General features: G+C 44.3%; 3 protein-coding genes across 5 annotated transcripts; 1 reads left to right on the forward strand and 2 right to left on the reverse strand.

The window, feature by feature from the left end:
- Positions 1–3,388: 3,388 nt before the first annotated feature.
- LOC119330684 (rRNA N6-adenosine-methyltransferase METTL5-like) lies at positions 3,389–7,483 on the reverse strand. 3 transcript variants are annotated; one of them, XM_037603798.1, is made up of 10 exons: positions 7,350–7,483; positions 7,194–7,250; positions 6,659–6,756; positions 5,779–5,848; positions 4,976–5,024; positions 4,455–4,543; positions 4,320–4,367; positions 4,070–4,129; positions 3,919–3,982; positions 3,389–3,850 (listed from the first exon to the last, which is right to left on the reverse strand). In XM_037603798.1, the coding sequence occupies exons 1-10, from the start codon at positions 7,407–7,409 to the stop codon at positions 3,756–3,758; spliced, it is 690 nt and encodes a 229-aa protein (XP_037459695.1). In that variant the 5' UTR covers positions 7,410–7,483; the 3' UTR covers positions 3,389–3,755. The 3 variants fall into 3 exon arrangements, with proteins under 3 accessions (XP_037459695.1, XP_037459697.1, XP_037459696.1); XM_037603800.1 differs by lacking the exon at positions 3,919–3,982; XM_037603799.1 differs by lacking the exon at positions 3,919–3,982 and having other exon boundaries at positions 3,389–3,879.
- A 528-nt stretch (positions 7,484–8,011) lies between these two features.
- On the forward strand, positions 8,012–11,000 carry LOC119330759 (transcription factor MYB27-like). Its single transcript, XM_037603884.1, has 3 exons — positions 8,012–9,099; positions 9,218–9,344; positions 10,266–11,000. Exons 1-3 carry the CDS (start codon positions 8,696–8,698, stop codon positions 10,998–11,000), a joined length of 1,266 nt encoding a protein of 421 aa, XP_037459781.1. The 5' UTR covers positions 8,012–8,695.
- A 452-nt stretch (positions 11,001–11,452) lies between these two features.
- On the reverse strand, positions 11,453–19,806 carry LOC119330760 (MADS-box transcription factor 5-like). The gene is made up of 8 exons (XM_037603885.1): positions 19,451–19,806; positions 14,484–14,559; positions 13,678–13,739; positions 13,091–13,190; positions 12,872–12,913; positions 12,736–12,777; positions 12,040–12,176; positions 11,453–11,680 (listed from the first exon to the last, which is right to left on the reverse strand). Exons 1-8 carry the CDS (start codon positions 19,633–19,635, stop codon positions 11,641–11,643), a joined length of 684 nt encoding a protein of 227 aa, XP_037459782.1. The 5' UTR covers positions 19,636–19,806; the 3' UTR covers positions 11,453–11,640.
- Positions 19,807–20,563: the final 757 nt, after the last annotated feature.

The raw sequence follows: 20,563 nt of genomic DNA on the forward strand, positions 1-20,563 counted from the left end.
CCTCACCACAAGAAGCTACCAACAGACAACCACAACAAAACACAACCTGCAGGGCCAGATCACCAAAGAAGTCGCGGTGCATTATATTGGGCAACAACGCCACCCAACAGACCCAGAACTTGTATAAACCCGTGCTCACCCCACCACCAACATGTCGTTGTGCCTAGAGAGGGGGGCTTAGGGCATCTACAGTCGGGCGTCCCAAATCCGTTTCAAACACTCGGACAAACAGCCCGATCACAAAAATCGATCCAGAAAGACTTCTCAAAAGGGCCTCAAACGTAAAGGTGGACCGGCACCCCTCATATCTAGCCCAAACCTAGAGCGAATATGAGGACATCAGGGGGCGTCCACCACGTCGGACTGAGGATGAGGTCCCACACAAAATCGTTCGAAAACCTGGCGGTCCGACGAACATCTCCTCCGATGGGGGGTGTGAACGCCGCGTGGCATCATTCCGGCTCGCCGCACGAGGCCAAATCCGGCTCTTTAAACCGGTCAGCATTCTCTAACCCTAGCCACATCCACCTCCTCCCTCTCTGCGCCGCCAGCCCGAACCCATCCACCACATCTCTCTAGCTCCGCCGCTCTTCCCAACTCCGGCATGCTCTTGTCCGGTTTCATGCGTTGGCGGCGGGAGGGAGGAAGAGAGTAGGAGAAAAGAGCAGGAATTAAGTAGAGAGCGGCGGGATGGAGGAAGGTATGTAGTGGGGATTTTGCCGCGGAAATAGTGTCGGTAGCTACAAAAGGGCAGGCTTCACCTGCCTTTTCAGTGCGCCATGAGTGTAAGAGTCTAATGTGTCTCGTGTCCGGACTCCCGCAAAGCTTCCGCACGTTTGATTCTAGTTTATGAGAAAAGGTTGGTCCGGACCGGACCGCTCGACAGACCGATACAGGGACGCGTCGAATGACTTCCAGGTTCTCCACTGAGGCGTGCGGGCTTGCTGTGATGTCGTTGGCGAGATGCGTGGAGGCGAGAAACCAAAGTGTAGGATCCCATCTGAAATCGTCCCCCCGGTCGAGTCACCTCTAAGGTCGAGTCGAGTCGAGTCATCCTCCAGGCGCTCAACATGGTGGCCGCACCAGTGACCCATCATTCGATGGCTGCTACTGGTAGCCAGTGCTAGCTACGTATCGGGCCGGGGCAAGGCCGGCCGGCGCCACGGCGAAGCGGAGACATCAATCAATCACCACCGTCACGGCCCGGTCACGTCACGTCGCGTCACACGGGTGTACTTGTGACGTCGCGATCCCTTGCCGCATCGGCGTTGCGCACCGGCGAGAAAGCCGACTGGATGACCGAATGATTGGGCAGTAGGCACAATAATCATCAGCGGATAAACTCTGGCAACGCGGTGGGTATAAAAAGGCAGCAATGTGGCCGGCAGATGCACGCGGCTCACCAGTGAGAGTGAGAAGCAAGCCGGACGTGTGTGTGTGGCGTCCCTGTGTGTGCGCTACTGTGGCGGTGGTTGCGTGCGGTACGCGAGTGCGATCCTGGCACAGCACGTAATAAAAGTTGGCACGCAGATCCGCCCTCCCACTGTGATCTGCATCCGCTTTATGTGAACCCGCCGGGCGCACGAGACAGGCAGGCAGGCAGGTAGTGACCCTTTGTGAGTGGAACGTACAGTAGGTAACATCATATCGTATGTACCCACGGCCGGCGCGCATCTCATCACCTGCCTGCAGAACCGGCGATTGTAAAGTTTGTAGGTATTATATATCTGGATATTTGCTGACGGAGAGGAGACGACCGTGCGGTGACTGTGACCGTTGATACATGGTTGGAGCACTATCCGTAATAAGTGCCACGGTGTTGACTCTTAGAGCGTCTTTAGCAGACCTCTTAAAATAGAAATCTATAAAACACGGATACATGTGACGGAAAACATGTTTCAAGAGTCGATTTAAGCTACGGCCCAACAGATACGGTAACGATGAACGGTATCTTCCAGCCGCATGGTGCCGCCGGGCTTCCTCGGACGTGAGCGGCGTGCCTCGGCCTCCGGCGCTCACCCTTTGCCGCCTTAGCCGTCCGGCCTCCACTCACCCGTGAGAAATTGGACGAGGGGCTCTGGAGCAGGTTCGGATTTAGGCAGGGAAGCGAGAAAAGAAGACCGGACTTCGCCGGAGCCGCGAGAAATCCATGACTGGAGCCCTCTGGTACGGACGGCGGCGCGCATGGAAGGCGGAGAATACACACGCACACCCTACCCCTACGAGCACCTCCGAAAGACTGAGCCGGCATATCATCTTGAAATTTACGAAGTCACTGTAAGCACCTCGTCATCGACCGGAACGTCTCCTCCCACTGAATGCGCATCGCCGGAAATCCTGATATAAATCCAAGAATAAATGCAAGCATCTAGATTTGAACCCTGGTGGGCTGAAGATACCACAGTCCCTTTAACCATCCAACCCCAGGTTGGTTCGTAAATTCTGGCCAATTTGTGGCCTGTATATTGCCCTCCAAAGTGTAGATACGTTTCCGGTGGCCTGTAAAACGTATACAGTTTCGCAAACTTTTACATGATCCTTTCTGGACAAAAAATTGGACCGAAACCGTAAACTCTCCGGAATTTTACAGGTTTAGCGTTTTTAAAGAATCTAGCGCTCTTACTATGTATCGGAGGGAGTAGTGTACTGTATATACAGGTGCTCATGCATTGTCGACTTTCCCCCGGTTCAACTTTCATCGTGCACACCTGACCTGTCTCCACCATGCCATTGGCATTGCCATGCATCAACAGGAATAGACCACAGTGTGCGTACCTGCCTCTCCATCTTCTCTCAGACTTTCCATCGTGCGTGCTCTCACGAAAAGGACTGCCCAAGGATGCCGCACCACATGATATCTTGGGATGGAAGTCCTGTGATCTCCTCTCTCTTACATGCATGCATGTGGAAAATCCGTGCCATTCTATCCATGTACTCCCTTCGTTCCTAAATATACAAGTCTTTCTAAAGATTTCAATATGAACTAGGAGTACATACGAAGCAAAATGAATGAATATACACTCTAAACTAGGTCTATATACATCCGTATGTATAGTTTATAATGAAATCTTTAAAAAGACTTATATTTAGGAACGGAGAGAGTAGTATAGCAGTACCGGGACGTGGTCTACTGCGACCAACCATTTGTCATCACCCTCCTCCGTGCAAGTCCATGCTTTTAAAGTGCTCACTGGATGAGCAAAAAAAAATGATTTATTTTTAAAACAAGGCAAATGAATTGCCATTTTCATCAATTAGGAAACTGTTTAAAACAGATTGCCGAGGTTGTAGCCAGAGCATTTTCACAAAGTCCTACTCTCCCCCTGGTACGAAAATTTACAAAAGACTAAAATGTTCACCAAAACAATGTGGTGCGTTCTGCCAAAAAAAACCCGAATGAGTGCACACTGTGAATTACTCGCAGCAAAAAATTCCACTTTGAAGAGAATAACTCGCTATGCTCACCGACTTAACTCTGAATTTTGTTCCAAGACGCTGTTTTCCCTGATACTAGTATAAAACAAGGAAAAAACTGAAGAAGTGCTGGTACAGAGAGAGCACCAATCCTGCCTGGCAATGTACTGGAAAGTTCTATTATTGCCCAGGGTGGGTATGGCTGCTAAACTACTGGGGTTTGCCTGCCGCTTACAAGGGGATAAAAGTGCGTAAATCGCCCATGTGTTTTCTTCTTCTAGCAAGTCCAGCCCTGTGGTGGTTCAACGAGCGTGATATCATGATCTCGTCATGTTGCCGCGTCATGCTAGGCTGCTAGCTTTCCCTTTCGTCTCGAGCTTGTGGGACAAAGCGCCACAGATCGACTGCGATATCGAGCTCCTTTTGCTTGTGGAACCTGTAGGTCCGAGGTAGATCATAGCGCAGCTGTAACAAGGAGGAAAAGGAGCACGTTGCAGATATTACCACAGCACAGCAGGTGTGAAGCAAAAGACATGGTTTCGGCCCAGAATCCCGAATTCAGAATAACCTTCCCATAAAAAACAAAAAGGTATTTATCCTCGTTTTAAGCAAGACAAGAAAGGCTAGCTTATTTCTCCGTTTCAAATAACATTACCTCACACAGAACTTCAGCACTGATTGCGTTGCAATTTCGCAGGGCTGCCTTCTTGATGTACTAAAAGATCAAAAGCACAAAAGAAAATGAACACTAGATGAGCATTTCTTCCACATGAAATGTACAAAATGGAAAACGGACAAAATATCGAATATGGTTAGGTTCATCGTGTACAAAATTGAGTAATTCCTTTTGGAGCTCCAATGTTCTCTACAAAGCAGGCATTAAAGATGTACACGGCAGAACTTACTTCTCTCGTAGAAGTCTTGTGCAGAGAATAGACAGCTTGAGATGCAACCTGTGAATAATAAACAGATATAAAAACTTACTGCAAAACTAAGAACGTCTTTCATTAACTGGTATAGTAAACTGTTGCTCTGACAACCTTCAAGCCCATAGAAAGGAATTCCATGTCAGCTCCTTTTCGCTTTGTCCCAAAGGGAGGATTCATGACAACAGTGTCGACAAGAAGGCCTGCACCATATCTCTTATAAGGAACTCAAAAGGTTATGGGCGCTTTTCATTGTTAAAAGCATCTGTATTTGTGAACCAGTGTAATTCATTTCACAAGAACCACACTTTACATGTGTTCCTTTTGCTAACATGATTATATTTCATCTACTTTCCTTGCAAAAAATCATCATCTACTTTCTTTTACCTGCGCAAGCTACACGAAATACTAATTATCCAGCCAGCTTGGAAAGCATTTTCAGCTAGGATACTGAATTGGTATCAAAATGATGTCCTAGACATTATTTACTTATGTATTGAATATACAAAAAGGGCAGTAAGAATGATGCTGAAAAGAACTTCCACAATGGTAGCAGAAAATAGTGTATGACAACCAATAGATAACTAAAGTTTCGATGAGCCTACACAAAATATATTACCACTGAAGAAAAATACCTTTTAAATTTAAGTTCTTTATGTCACACTGAATTAAGTCGATATCCAGCTGCATAACAAAACATTTAATGAAAAGAAACATGTCATTCACATGTTAAAGTATAGTAGATCCTAGAAATAGCAAGTTACTGTGTCAATCCTCTCACATACTACTTTCAGCCCTACCTCTACCTCACCAACATGTACTTAACCATTTAAATTTGATCACTGGTACCAAAAGGGTAAAAACCATGCAAGAAGAACATCAGAGTCAACAACACCGGGGTTGTTATTGCTGACGAAAAGGCAGCGAACATAAGGATTTGACAGGATAGCTTAGCATATTCATGGAGTACTGAATTCAACATAACTTAGGTGAATGGTTTTCTGTGTTGAGGGGTGTGTTTCTGACCAGTATTGGAATTCAGGGTTTAGAGGGGTATTGCACTTATCTCATATAGATACTACATTTAGGGTCAACTCCAGAATTACATTCTCCTTGCTAAAAAGAATCCTTCAGAACTGTATTTGGTACAAGCTAAGGCCCACAACCTTGTCCCTACGAATTTCTTAAGAAGCATATAACGTTATGCTAAAGGCAAGAGCAAATGGGGACTTAAAACAGTTTTCAGCTAACTGCACTTCCAAGTTGTCATCCTTTGATCAACTGTAGGAAGCGCTCGAGATAATAGACTAAGCAGACCCGTGGAAAATTCTGCGTGATACTGTATTTAACTAATTATAGAGGGAAAAGAGTCAATATGAAGGTTTATTTGCTTCAGATAAAAGCAATTGTTGCATTGGAAACGAAAGCAACAGCATACCTCCAGATCAGTAGCATTTTCTTGAGCAAGTTCAAGGGACTGGAGGTCAATATCAATACCAGCGACATGCCTGTCATTCCGGAATCGTATTGAACAAGATTAGGAATATCAAACAACAGAATAACCACAAAAATCGTAAAGATGCCCAATTGGTACACAAACACGTCGGTGTATAGTTCATGACAGTAACAGACAAGCATTTAAAATATTGTGCAGCATATGAGTTCGTTACATGCCATGGGAATGATAGTGTCACATACTCATCATGTTTCGTAATGATAAGTTATGCAACATCATTTTGACCAGCATCTAGAAATTTCAAACAAAAAATATATGAGGTAAATTAAAGTATAATAATAATAGAAACAGTTTTATTTTCTTAGATCTTCAGTACGAGTAACTAAGTTACAGACAAGGCACCAAGGCAGGTGGATCAGTGAGCTTTTATGGTAGTTTACTGTCTACTAAGACCAAGTACTGGTAAATCAGCACATAAACATCATGAAGCAATGTAGTGCCTACTAGTTAAACTCTTGGTGTCCCCCAAAAACATGGTGTACCTTATACTGCACAATCAATGAGCAAACCATGGCACACGTAACCAGTCTTCAGTTCTCCATTCAGTTACAGTTTAAAGTAGGTGTGCAAATGATGGCGCGCGAATTATGAAAATGACAACGCTATTGTACGGTTAAGGAGCGAAATCTCTGTTGATACCAACTCTGTTGTGTGCAAATTATGGCATGGGAATTTTAAAATGACAACGCTGTTGTATGGATAAAGAGCAGAGATCTCTGCTGATACCAACTCGGAAGAAACAATTGTAAATAATAACTGAAGAAAACGATTACCAAAATACTAAGAGCTTCAACGCACTCACTCGGCATCCAGCAGAGCACTCGCGACAGCCAGGGTACCACAGCCGCACCCAAAATCAGCCACCACTTTACCAGCTATGTCATCGAAGCTGTTCTCAGCCTGACAGATTCAGCAAATCACCATGAGAAAGATAAAAGCAGAGGCACACCAGAATCACTAGAATTTTAGCATCCAAGCACGCCCAACAAGCCTACTTATTAGCTATCTGTCTGCCTCACTGTTCAGATAAAAATAGCCAGGAAAGACACTAAAGGTTGAGGCACAACTTGCAAGCAGCTGAACATTCAAACATTCCCAAATTTGTACTACAGGCAGTATATACAGAGCTAAAAGAACTAAAGCGTGAGCAACAACTTGTGCAGAATCTTCTACGGCAAGCCTACTAGCCCACTGCCGGAGCAGCTTGCCGGTTTTGGGCATGGAGCCGCGGCCGCGCGCACTCGCGGCGTCCAATTGCAGACAGAATCACATCACAGCAAGTACCAGGATCGCATCCATGCATAAAGGGGCATATGAGAATCGGGGCGGGGTACTACCGTGTAGAGCATCCTCGACGCGATGTGGGGGCCCGTCGCGTACTGCTCCAGCTCCACCTGTACCCATCACCTCCGCCGGCGACGGCGGCGGCGAAGCTCAGATAAGGTCATGCTTGTTCTGGAGGCGAATCGAGCGGCGGATGCGGCGGAGGGTACCTTGGGGTCGGAGAACTGGGTCAGGCCCCCCAGGAGGCCCTCCAGCTGCTTCAGCTTCATCTCCTCCTCCCCTCGCCGTCGCCGTCGCCGTCACGGAGTTGGAGATGTGCCCTCTCTTCCTGCCGGCGAGCCAGTGGCGCCTCCGACGGCCAGAGGGCGGCCTTTTCCCTTAGGGCCGGCCGTCGCGGGCCGGACCGCAATACCAGGCCTCTATTTTGGCCCACCTGTAAGGTCCAATGCCAGCCCAAGAGCCCATCACGCCCAACCCCAAAACGAGCCCAGTACGAGAGTGGGTGGAAACTCGGTACAGGCGGATGGTCTCTCTCTCTCTCTCCTTCCTTTCCTTCTCGTGCCGTGCGGCGGCCGGTGGGCTCGAGACCGCCGTCGCCGTCGCCACCGCCATCGCCGCCGGCTGCCTCCTGCTCCGTCCGTCCCCGCCGCTGGCGAGACCAGCGCTTCCCGTGGGCGGCGGTGCACGTAGCAGGTACGTACCGCCCGCTCGTCCTCCGCCCCAGTTCTCCGGCTTTGCGCTTGAGCAAGCAGCATTTTTTTTCCTTGCTAAATAAGCTAGATTTCTTCCCCTGCACAAAAGGGGTTCCATTTTGTTCCAGCGGGTCATGGTCTGAGCTCGTAGTTTCCTTCATCTTCAATCTATACCGAAGTTTAATTACAAGGCTAATTAATCTGTACCATCTCTGAAGTATCATTCAGTTATAATTGCTTGAATATACACTTTCATGCCCCGGCCAGAAACAAAGTCTTGCCATTTTCTACAACATGTGTGATTGATCGTACTACTTAGACATGAACTCTGCACTCTTGGAGAAAACTGCTTGAAAGGATCGCCGATTCAGTTCAGAATGAATTTACATCTGAATTCTGCACAAATTTTTTTTAGCCAAGTAGATGTGCTTTACTTTTACTGTACATCACAAAGGAAAACGAAAGGACTGATGGTATAGGCATATAGCATCGCATGCCATGCCATGCACTCGGATGTTAATGTCTTCTTGACTTCACCAGCATGTTGCAAAGGGTGGTGTGTGTGCCACGTTTTCTGAATAATGCGTGCTGCTTAATTAACTATAGTTTTCTTTCTCTTGCATGAAGTAATCTATTTATGAAAGTAAATGCCCCATTAACAACGCAACTTAATAAACCCATAAAACCCCCTTGGGTTGTGGCCATTAAGGGGCCATAAGGTCGGTCTTTGTCAAGATATAATGTGACACGCCATGCCAATGTCTCCTCTTCCGAGAGATGCAGGTAGACAGGAACCAGCATCCCTCCGGTCCCTCTTCCCCCCACCCCCAGCCCTAGCAGTAGCCAGCTTCTGAAACCCCTCCATGGATTTCGGTTGCTTCCAGCCCCACGCGGGGAGCTGCGATGACACGCCGCTTGATTTCCATGTGCAGCAGAGTGCCCACTATGATCTCCACTCCCTTGATCGTTCGTTCGAGCCTGTCGGCGGATCAATTGGCCCCTTTGCGGCCTTCTATCCTGACTACTACCCACAAGTTGCGACGACCAAGGCTGTCATCGGCGATGCTTCATCAATCGTTCATAGTTCTGGACCTCACCTGCCTCTGCTGACGCCAAAACTTGAGGTTTCACAACTCATAGGAGGCGGCCTTGGATCGTACAAGACCTATGAGATGAGCCGCCGGTTTTTCCCAAGAAAGAAGGCCTCCAGTAAGGCTCTCAAGAGGGCTAATGTTGTCAAGGGGCAATGGACACTGGAAGAAGACAGGTAAGAATTAGATATGTTGTTTCATGCTTCGTTCAGTATTGTCTCTGTTTGCAGCGCTGTAAGTCTGTGTTATTACTTGCTATCTGTGTTGTTAAGTTCGTTCTTGCATCTTTTACAGGAAATTGGTGAAGTTAGTGGAGCAGTTTGGACTGAGGAAATGGTCTCAGATAGCGCAAATGTTGCCTGGAAGAGTTGGAAAGCAATGCAGAGAAAGATGGCACAACCATTTGAGACCTAACATCAAGGTTTGTCTCTCCAACTTCCGTTTGAACTGAACCGAGGGGTCAAATCTATTTTGATCTCCTTTATATTCTGTAATAAATGGAATGCCTACAGTTATGTCTTTTGCTTTGACTGTGTTTAATGAAATAATAAACTAATTAAGCTCCAAAAAAACTATTTTGAACACATTTAGTGAGATTTGAATGTCGTTGGGTCAGTCTGCAATACATTATGGGTGCACTAAATTTGGGGAATTATATACATGATGCCATTTTTGGTTTGCTTATATCAGATTCATGGGTGGGGATAGTATTTAGTACTAGATTTGCAATCTAATTCAGCTTAAAAAAACTAGTTTGAAACTTTGAATACATTCAGGGAGATTTGAATGTCATTGGGCCAGCCTGCCCTTTATTAAGGGTGCACTAAATTTTGGGAGTAATATAAGCGATGTCTTTTTTGGTTAGCTTTTATCAGGTTGATGGGTGGGGAATGGGTATAGTACTTAGTACTAGAATGGTTCTTATCCATGATGATAGAATCTCAAACCGGCACTCAAAAACTATTTTTGTACCCTTCTAGTGAGCCAAACAGAAGAAAATTCTAACCTGACATGGCCACATGGGACAAGAAAACATAAACTGAGGGGAAATATTATTTTTGAAAAACTAGAAACAATGCATCATGGAAAATTATGTTGTTGACCAGAGCCATAGAAGTTCAAATAACCTTTGCCCCTATTAAAATTTTAAAAATTACAAAATGTTTAATGGTAAATAACAATAATGGATAAATATCATGGTGAAACCAAAAAATGGGGCATGGATGTTTCCAAATCTGAAATATTTTTGTCAAGTTCTTTTTCCTGAAATCTTCTCATATTATCTGTGTAGTATTCATGCTTGAAATAAACTTTTTGTGCGTGGATGAAACCACAAATGCAGAAAGATACTTGGAGTGAGGAGGAAGACATGGTTCTAATACAAACACACAAGGAGGTTGGCAACAAATGGGCAGAGATAGCTAAGCGCCTGCCTGGGAGAACTGAAAACTCCATAAAAAATCATTGGAATGCAACCAAGAGAAGGCAGTTTGCACGGAGGCGGACCCGCACAAGCGCCAAGAATCCCAAATCTGGGACCCTTCTGCAGAACTACATCAAAAGCCTTGGAATTGGCTCTAGCAAGGTCACTGCTGCTCCACTAGCCCCAAAAGAACGTCCACTGTCACCATCTTCACCAGCATCCCCAACACAAAATCTGGCACAGGTGAGTGACAGTTGGTCAGAATCCAACCCATCCAACATAATGGTCAGCGAAGGACTATTCAGCACAGATGACAGACAGGCTGACTCTTGTGAAGAAATTCTGGTCCCTACATGCGATGACTTTTCTATTGACATGTGTGATGGTTTATTTGACACAAAGGAGGATGAGCAATACCCGGTTTACAGCATAGATGATGATGTTGACATGGACTATATCTTCAACCATATGGACTACACTATTAAGATTGACCATGAGATAGATATGGAGATGGCATGGTGTGATGACGCACTCGCAAACATTGAATCTGGATCATCGCCATTGGTGACAGTGGCAGGTCCAGCAGAAATCAAGACTGTCCAGGTGAAGGAGGAGATGAATCTAGTTGAGCTGGTCACACGTACAGAGACTTGACATTATTATATATGCATGCTATTTATAGGTAATATGACGACCTTTTGGATGTTACTATGGGACCTGCTATTTATAGATAATATGACGACCTTCTGGTTGTTTCCGTAGATTATATGACGACCTTCTGGATGTTTCCATAGATTATATGACGACCTTCAAATGTATTATGGAACCATATTGACATGATAAAAATGGTAAATAAGACCACGTGTATTATATGGCTTGAAAATGAAGTGTTTATTATATATTGAATTAATGTTTGAAACATGTTTCTCATTTCATTATTATGGTATAGTTACCTAATTTTACTTTATTTTCGTTATGGAAATGGAGATGAATTGCTATACTTTTATGAACATTTATGGATAACATGTCAGTGCGGTGGTGACTTGTTGTTTGTAGCTATGCACTGACACGATGCACTACACTTAATTCAAACTGAGAGATTATGTGGTCAATTCAGCATCCAACATTCAGATAATTCTTCTCTCAAGTTTAAAATAACACACAATATGATTGAATAGTACATAATAGGTTGTTTTAAGTTAGAACCCATTGATAAAAGAAAGCATTGCATTAAATTTTTATCACATCGACCCAACGTAGGACATCTGCGCTCAGGCTCAGCTCATACAACCATTCATTCTTTGTTCAACTGATCCAGGAAATTTCGTTGATACCTGCACACGATCGTAATAGGTAGTTAAGAAAAAAGTTTAATAGGCAAAGACATGTTTAAAAAGGAAACCTTTTTATTGATTCTGCACAAGCTGTTCTAGTCTGATACTTCAGTTTCTGTTGGTAATGCAAATTGGGATTTTATTCCTTTTTTTTTACATGTTGGCAATCTTGTTCAAATATAGTACTGTATTCCTTTCAAAAAGAATGTTTAAAAATCAAATCATATAATTTACTAAAGTATGAGCTGTTGATATGAGTTTTCCTTTTTGCTGAGATAATTTATTTTTAAAGAACATGGTTAATGTTAATAAGGCATCATACTTGGAGTCTTTTATTAATAGCTGAAGAAAAAAATTACCCTATATGCAGGGAAGGGTCACAATCATGATGAAAATACTCCTGTTGATTAGCTTGATTAGCATGGCCACTAGACCCACTAGGTCCAACATCCTGGCAAGACATTTGCAGCACATTTTCCACACTAGTTTCTTGTATCTGGTACAACAAAGAGGTAAAAATTGAAGCACGCATAGCTCACACTGCTTTCGAATATATGTGACGAACTCAGCCATTAATTTACCATTCCCAATAAAAACCACAGCCATGGAATTTTAACAACAATATAAATACCTTCTTTTGCCAAGAAATCTATGGTCCGTTGTGCATTTCCATCGAACAAGCAAAAATATATATATATATTCAAAAACCCGTTGAAAGAGCAGGACATTATCATCGTGGACTGTCTCATATTTCAGTTGCACGATCTTTCTTTAGTTAGGAGAAAGAAACTAGATGATTGACAATTTAATGAAATAACCGAAACAATACGAAGTCGGCTAGTGCTAACTTTCCCTCCATATATATGTTTTTATTTTATCACTGAGGCTTCCCTGTACTGTGTATGGAACTCCTGAGCGTGTCTAAATGAGGATTAACCAAAATAATTTGTGTATATATGGCACATTCAAGCTAAGCCAATGCTGGAAATAAAATAAAATGATTAAAAACCGTGAGGGAAGAGATGAGGTTTATCACTCATATTGATGTATTATACCTTCTTCCGTAAGTCTTTATTAACATCTTGCAGTTGTTGTTCCTGCACAAATTAGTAATTAGTAATTCTGGGGCCTCTACGCTGAAAGAAATATATTGAACAAGATCAGGGCTTAACAAGACGACACACGTGTTACCTTGCGCTTGAGCTCAAAGAGCTGATCAAGTGACTGTTGGCTCTGTATAAGTCATACACAGAAATAGCTAGTCAGCATGACATTCTACATGTTAAACAAATCTGATCTCAAACATTTACATATTATTACAGCATGCATCTGAAATATGAACCTACGACTTGTGAAGTACATATATGGAAATATGATCACCAGTGAATTTACTTGACTATGATGATGTACCTTTGTCGCCCTGATATGTTTGAGAGATATCTCAATTTGGTTCTCAAGCTGCTCAAGTTCCTTCATGTTAAGTGGGCCCAAGTCCTCGCCAAGAAGATTTCTGTAAAAGATCAATAATTTAATATAGGCACTAACAGCTCCTCTCTTCTCTCTGTAATCTCTCTCAACTCTCAAGTACACACATAGTAAAAAAAGGCTCAACACATACACACGTATTCCATTAATCACTCCATGCTCTCATCGCTTCCTAAACTCTCTCCATGATCAAGACGACTCGGAAACCATCTGTGAACCAAGCAAACTATATGCAGGCACTTCTCCTTATCTATGATCTCTACTTGCATGCAGGCCATTCGATAATTATGTAATGCAGCAACTAAAACGCAGACGGCCACACAACAAACACATGTCTGCGTCTACTAATGTGTGTTTGCCTCCATCTCCCTCTAAGAGCACGCATGCTAAGTCCATGTCATCCATGATCGCTTAGTCAATGACAATATTAAATAGCAATCGGTCACCTGGTAAGTAATTAATGATCGATATATCTAACATTTCCTATAGTTGGCTAGGTAGGGACTACATACCTCTGAGTTGTCTGTAGGAACTCAACTCTTGTCTTCAGCTTCAAGTACTCCTGGTAATTGCTCTAGTTTGGATAAGAAAAATTAACAACCCACTGGTCAAGTAATCGAGTGAAATCATGACTATAATACAGAACTACATTATGCATAAACCATATATATGTATGGTTGTTTACAAGGTACTGCAAAAACTTTCTAGGAGATAATAGCTATGTGACAATGAAAATAGAACGGTATGGCATACTATAAGATACTGCTAATGAAATATTCCAAAGTTGATAATATGAATGACGAAGCGTACATAAATTAGCAATATAGTAGTTTTTACATCACATTGAAGTTAGGGGGTAAGTCCTCTCCAGCGTTAATTAGTTTTGTTTTCAGAAAGGGATATTAGACCCATCATGTGAGAGCTCTGTACATGTGCAAATGTTCAGAAAGTTTTATTTCATTCCGTTAAATACTTACTGCTACTCAGAAGCAGTAGATGGAGCTCTTATATTTCACCATATATACCACTGCATTTAATTAACAGTTTAGATCCAAATATCCAATTTGAATTATTACTTTGCTTTATGTATTGATACTTGATTTTCCATGAGCCGTGAAATTACATTAAACACATTAATTCCAGTCACCAAATTGCCATAATCTGATCCTGAACATAAATCCTATCCAAGACTAACAGTTCACAAAATGCACGTGGCACGCCATGTATATACTTCTAGAAACACCGCTCTAGTGTCTAGTGCATACTGTTCGGTTTTGCACATGAAATGTATATGAAGCAACAGTGTTGAAAAGGTTACTTGTTCAGTCTCCGGAGTTGCAGTTGCCTCGGAGTTGAAGTTGCAGCTGCGGTACCGCTCTAGTGTCTTGTACATGCTGTTGAACAACAAGAAAAATGGATTATAGACAAGCTTTTGAAAGAAGAAAATCATGAAATATCTCTGACCCAATCAACGTAACGTAAGAGTTCATTACATTGTAGTGTGGCATGACCAAACGAATTTGACATTGCTGAATCGTTTGGAGAACAGTTATTTCTAAGTCGACCATTTCGCTTAAACAATTGGATGTAAATATAGACCACCTTTGGGTTGAAGGGTTTTTCTAAGAATCTGTAGGATTTAAATCCATCGGAATTTTCCCTATGAAGGTCCCTATTCCAAACATGCCTATTCTGTAAATATTAATTGTACCATATCTTTCATTAACGAATAGACGGTACTCCAGCCGATTTTATGAAAATTTAAAGCTATGGACTAATTTTAATTGAGAAAATTAGGATATTGGCCACATCACAGATCGGTACTCAAGAAGTGTATTGTAGCTAGCATAATGTAACCTCTAGTGCGGTCCGGTCCAATTTGTACAAAAGGCAGTTCTTATTTGGTGCACACTGCACAAACACATAATACACATGTCCTCAATTGTTCCTCTAAAAAAACATGTCCTCCATTGTCACCGAGAGAACTGGAACATTTCTCTGATAACGTGAAGTATTTTTTAAACTAAATTTCTTGCTACTTTCTCTATTAATTTGTTTCGTAAGAACATGTTATTCTAGAAAGGAAGAAAATGCTGTTAAGTTTGGGAGCGGCGATAGTGGCGTGTCGGCGACTCGTTCTAGTGGTGGCAGTGGTCGTTCATGATCCATGGAACTCGATGTAATTTTTATTATGTTTTGAGGTGTTTTATATTTTTTATGAATCTTTATAATAGATCTGTGCTCTTTTCGCAAAAAATGGTGTAGCTATGTGTACTAAGATATAAAAAAAACTATTTACATTTGTAAGGTTAGAGAAAATAACGCTTTGTAAGAAAGCCACGAATCGGCAAACCAACCCTAGACACCACAACTTGATCCGATCCGTGCGCCGCCGGGCAAAGCCTGCGCGGCGCCGGGGAGGCTGCTTCTCGTTGGGAGCTAGTATGGAGGAGCTTGTGGGCTACTACGGGATGGTGACGGTGCTACGTGGTCAGGTTGTTGCTGTCGGCAGATGATGTTTGGCGGACGAATTGGCGATCCAACGCGGTGATCTTCAACGGTGGCATGGCCTAGCTACGTCACTAAAGAGGAAGTCGGTGCATGGTCCTGGATGGCAGCAAGCTCGACATCAAACCCGAACTTGTCGCGCAGTGGCATGGACGTTTTCTCTTCTTCAGGTTTTCTTTAGGGAGTCTTCGAGTTTTGTTTGGGGCAGCTAGGTAGCGACTATGTCCTCGTCTAGGAATAATGTTCTCCTTGCTCTTTTTCTATTCCGTTGGTGTGTTCATCAACCTTGGAGTGTGTGTGGAGCCGTGTCTCTGGCAGGTCTTCCAAGATCCGGTCGGTTTTAGGTTTTCGATGGATCCGTATATATTCGGCCGGCGTTCATGGTCTTAGGAGTTTCCGCAGGACCGTTTTTTCTTCTGCGGGGTGGGAAATCTCGGCCGCCGGCATCTCCTGGTCTGCATCGACAACATCCCGACCGCTGCTTCTGCAAGCCGCTAGGTTTAGAAAAGTTTTCTCCGTAGGTGGCACCAAGCTTTGCTCATGGCGCGCCGCGGGTGGAATGATGCAGGAGGAGGAAGACTTCGGCACCCCCAAGGATTTGACAGTATTCTTATCTATCTGTGTGGGTGTGTTTGCAAGGACCTACGACACGTAATACATGGCCTTGGGCCCTGTCGCAAAAGAAATAAATTGACAGAAAAAAAAGTAAGTTTGAGACTTAACATGCCATTTTGCCATTAGGAAAAAAAGGGGTTCCATACGATTATGGCATGATGGCGCGTGCTCAATGCAAAGTAAAGCAGGGTACTGTTACATCACTTTTTTTCTTTTCGAACAGGCAGTACTACGGCAGCAATAATACCCTCGAGCTCCAGTACGCGTCTTCACGTGTTTGCTACTACTGCCTTGCTTAACTCGCCCTGCTGCACTGGCCGGGCGGTTCGCCCGCTGGCTGAGCTAGCTAGCTATACCATGGTACTCCTACTAGCAGCAACATCTCACCTGTCTGTCCGTCTCGGTCAAAGTTCTACGGCCGACCGGTGGAGACGACGACGACGACGACGGAGCACCGGCCGGCCGGTCACATGCCATGCCATGCCATGCCTGCCGGGAAGAACATCGTAGGAGGATAAACCCTGACGATCCATCGTTTCCTAGGGTCACTTTTCCGTCTTTTTTCTCTCCGGCCGCGGCCGCGTGCGAGTACGGCGCCTGACCGGCGTAGGGAGAGGGGGGTGGGTGGGGAGACGAGGCCTCAATGGAACAGTGGAATTGGATCCCAATGGAACAGTAGTAGAATTGAACAGTATAATTGGATCCCAATGAAACAGTAGTAGAATCTATAGCTAGCTAGAGAACGACACACACACACACACCAGGAAACTTGTAATTAGGTCGAGCAGTGCCTATGCACACACATAGTACTAATTAGATCTGGCCATGCCAGCCGGCTGGTACAGAGGCCGAGGCCATGTGCATCGCGCTATGCAGAGGCCACACAGCGTGGTGGTTTTGTCATCTCTTATGTATCGATTGAGTGAAAATGTCATTTTTATTAAGAAAAAAATGTCGACATAACAAAACAGGAAAGGGGTAACACCCAGCAGATGGATGGATGGTAGGGAAGAAGCAACAGATCTTTCCGCACAAGCTCTCATGAAAAATGAGGAATTGGTTTGTTTCTAGGGCACAGATCAAGTAGTATTAGCGCAACGAGAATCAGGTTTTTATAAGAGAAGAATGTATGTAGGATTTTAATCCAGCATAGGATTTTTTTCCTATGGACGCCATTTGAGAAGAAGTTTGCCACTAATAACATTTTCCATGCCTTAACTTTAGGATTTTCTAACAAAAAGGTTATACCTCGTGTTTTTTTTCCTTTTTGCATGCACCTTTTTTAATATCTTAAAATTCTTTTGAAGTACTCAAATGGCCATGTCTGCAAAGTCCCGTGCTTTGGTTTCAGAAACCATGACGGTGCCCATTGCTGTTTTTTGTACTGAAGAGGCGACTAGAAGTGTGCAAACCTAAATAATATGCAGCTAGCTATCCAATTTTTTTTTACTGGATAAAGAATCAACCTTTAAGACTGCAAAATAAAGCCCCCATTTCACACATGCCTGCTCCGTAGATACTGTAACATCTCTTTTCTTAACGAATAGACAGTGGCCCTAACGATTTCATACACACAAAAACACATATGTTTAATTAGTTAATTAGGATATTGCTCGCTGCACATGTTGGCATTGGACAAATGCATGGGCGCTACCATAAGGTAACCTCAAATCCGGTCTAATCTGTGTAAGAAATTTTCTAATTATTCAGTGCACAAAACACAAGCGCATTTTTCAAACCAAGAAACTTCGTGATGGGCCGGCGACATTTTGTTTTAGTTTTCAAATTTCTCGCCACCTCCTCTGTTTGTGTCTCAAATATCATATGCACATATAGAAAAAATGACGGCAAATTATACATTTTTTTTGTGACTGGTCAATTTTACATGTCACAGACTGTGTCACGTGTAATTAATTAGGAAGGAATGGGGTACCATTTCCCCCCTGCAACTTCTAGCTGCACTCTGCTGAACAAACTCTGAGACCATACAATAATAGTACGAGCATCTCATAAATCCTCTCTCTTCGTCAGTGTTTGCTTAGAGCTGCATACGATTATAGCTTAATGACGCGTACTGCCTAGTAATGTAAGCAATTTATATGTTCGGTCCTTGCCGTTGCGCCCTCCGGGTAAGCCCTCTCCGCCAGTGGACGACGATGAGGTACGTACGTACTACGCCTGTCTGTCAAATGTCCACGGCCAACACGCACTGCCACTGCCAGTACCGGGCGGTGAATTGAATTCATTCCATCGTTCACATGCGGCCGGAGAACAGCATGGTACTCCTGCTCCGGGATAGGACGAGTACAGCTGAGGACGAGCACGTACACCGATACATAGTATCGTTTTCTCCGTCACTTTTGCTCGCCTGGCCGCGTGCGCGTACGGCCGCTCCGACGAGTCACCCAGACAAGACGGAGAGAGAGAGAGGAGAGAGGGCCGAGGGCTCAATGGAACAGTAGAATTGGGATTGGTTCCCAATGGAACAGTAGAATCTCCACACACACAGACACACACACACACACACACACACCAGAGGGGGGTCGAGGGCCAGATCTCCCAGGAACTCCCCGATGCAACAATGCAAGAGAGTAACTAGTGGCTGATTGATTTGTTTCCTGAGCTGGGCAACGGGCCGGCCGGCAGAGGGAGAAGAAATTAGTAAAATTGCTTGTGTGATTCTTGCAGAAACAAAAAGGTACTGTCTGCTCTATGTGTTTGCCTGCCCAGATCTGGAGATGCTACCTAGGAAAAACGAAGTGGTAGACTAGTATAGTTCTGAGTGATTCATCGATCGGCATGTGCGTGGCTAGTGAGGAGCGCAGAGCACAGGTCTGCCGAGAAAAAGAGCGTTGAGGGGAGAGGCTACGCGCTACGGGATATGGCTAGGATCGAGCCTGGACTGGATGACTCTGTCAGCTGCCGCCTACAGCGACCTCAACTCGCATAATAAACACCAGAAGAGGTAAGGGGAAGCACCCCACCTCGCGCTCATGGATGGATGGAAGACGCGGCAAATCCTTCCCCAAAACAGCAGCGAGGGAGAAGAGGGGCTACCATGGTAGCCATGCGTCTAAATGAGCAAATCTTCAAGCAAATTAACTTTTTCATATGATAAAACAAGTCAGAGGGTAGGATTAGTTAGATGCAGCGGTTGTGTACCATGAGGATGTGGAGAACTCGAAGAGGCGGCCGCGGGTGGAGAAGATGATGAGCGCGACCTCGGCGTCGCAGAGCACCGACAGCTCGTACGCCTTCTTGAGCAGCCCGTTGCGGCGCTTGGCGAACGTCACCTGCCGGCTGATCTTGTTGTCGATCCGCTTCAGCTCCACCTTGCCGCGCCCCATCCTTCCGCCGCCTTGCCGCTCGCTGGCTCTCTTCTTCCCCGGCCTCTCTCTACCTCTCTCTTCTTTCCTCTTCTCCTCTCGGATAGCACTAGCCGGAGGAGGAGGAAGGAGGAGCTGTCGTAGAGTACTTGCTTCTCTTTAAAGTTTATGCTATGGTATGGTATGCTATGGCAGGACGGATGTCACCCTGGCCTGGCCTACGCATGTACTGCACCGCACGTACGGTGCGCTCCCGTCTTTGGGTTTGGCCCCTTTCCCTTTCCCCTATATCTCCCTTGAAGATTTCCTCCCCCTCTATCTCCCTCTGTCGTCCTGTCAGCCGTGGAGGAAATTGCACAAACCACCTACTATTGGTGCTAGTTTTGCACAAAACACTCACTTTACAGGTTTATTGCACAAAACACCACATTCTGAGGTAATTTGTTGCAGCTAGGTCTAATCCATCATTTGGATGCGTTGACATGATTCCTGACAAGTGGGTTCAGTTTGTAAGTGCATCCGTGACAAGAAAAAACAGCCACATCAGCAGCCAACTAGAACTATCAATATCTCACAATTCTTGCTCCAATTAAGCTGATTTTTTTCTAGAATATTAGTGAGTGCACACATGATTTATTGGTTTGTTTTGCATTTTACGAAAATGTTAAATTTGAACAAAAATATTAAACGAGTCAACTAACATTGCAAAATCGCCCAGTATTTGGATGCTAAAACCTCATGGCGGTAATATTTTGGTGTATGCGACTTGATGATGTCTGTAATGGTCACATGACAACTACTTGGACGGTAACACCTCATGGCGGTAATATTTTAGTACGTGAGAGTTGATGATGTCAATAATGGCTTTATGGCAGCCACTTGGATGCTAAAGCCTGACAGCGACAATATCTGCCATATCTTGGTGCTACTGATTTTATTTTATGAATAT

Source organism: Triticum dicoccoides, chromosome 7A (genome assembly GCF_002162155.2).
Source record: "Triticum dicoccoides isolate Atlit2015 ecotype Zavitan chromosome 7A, WEW_v2.0, whole genome shotgun sequence".
Classification (NCBI taxonomy): Eukaryota; Viridiplantae; Streptophyta; class Magnoliopsida; order Poales; family Poaceae; genus Triticum; species Triticum dicoccoides.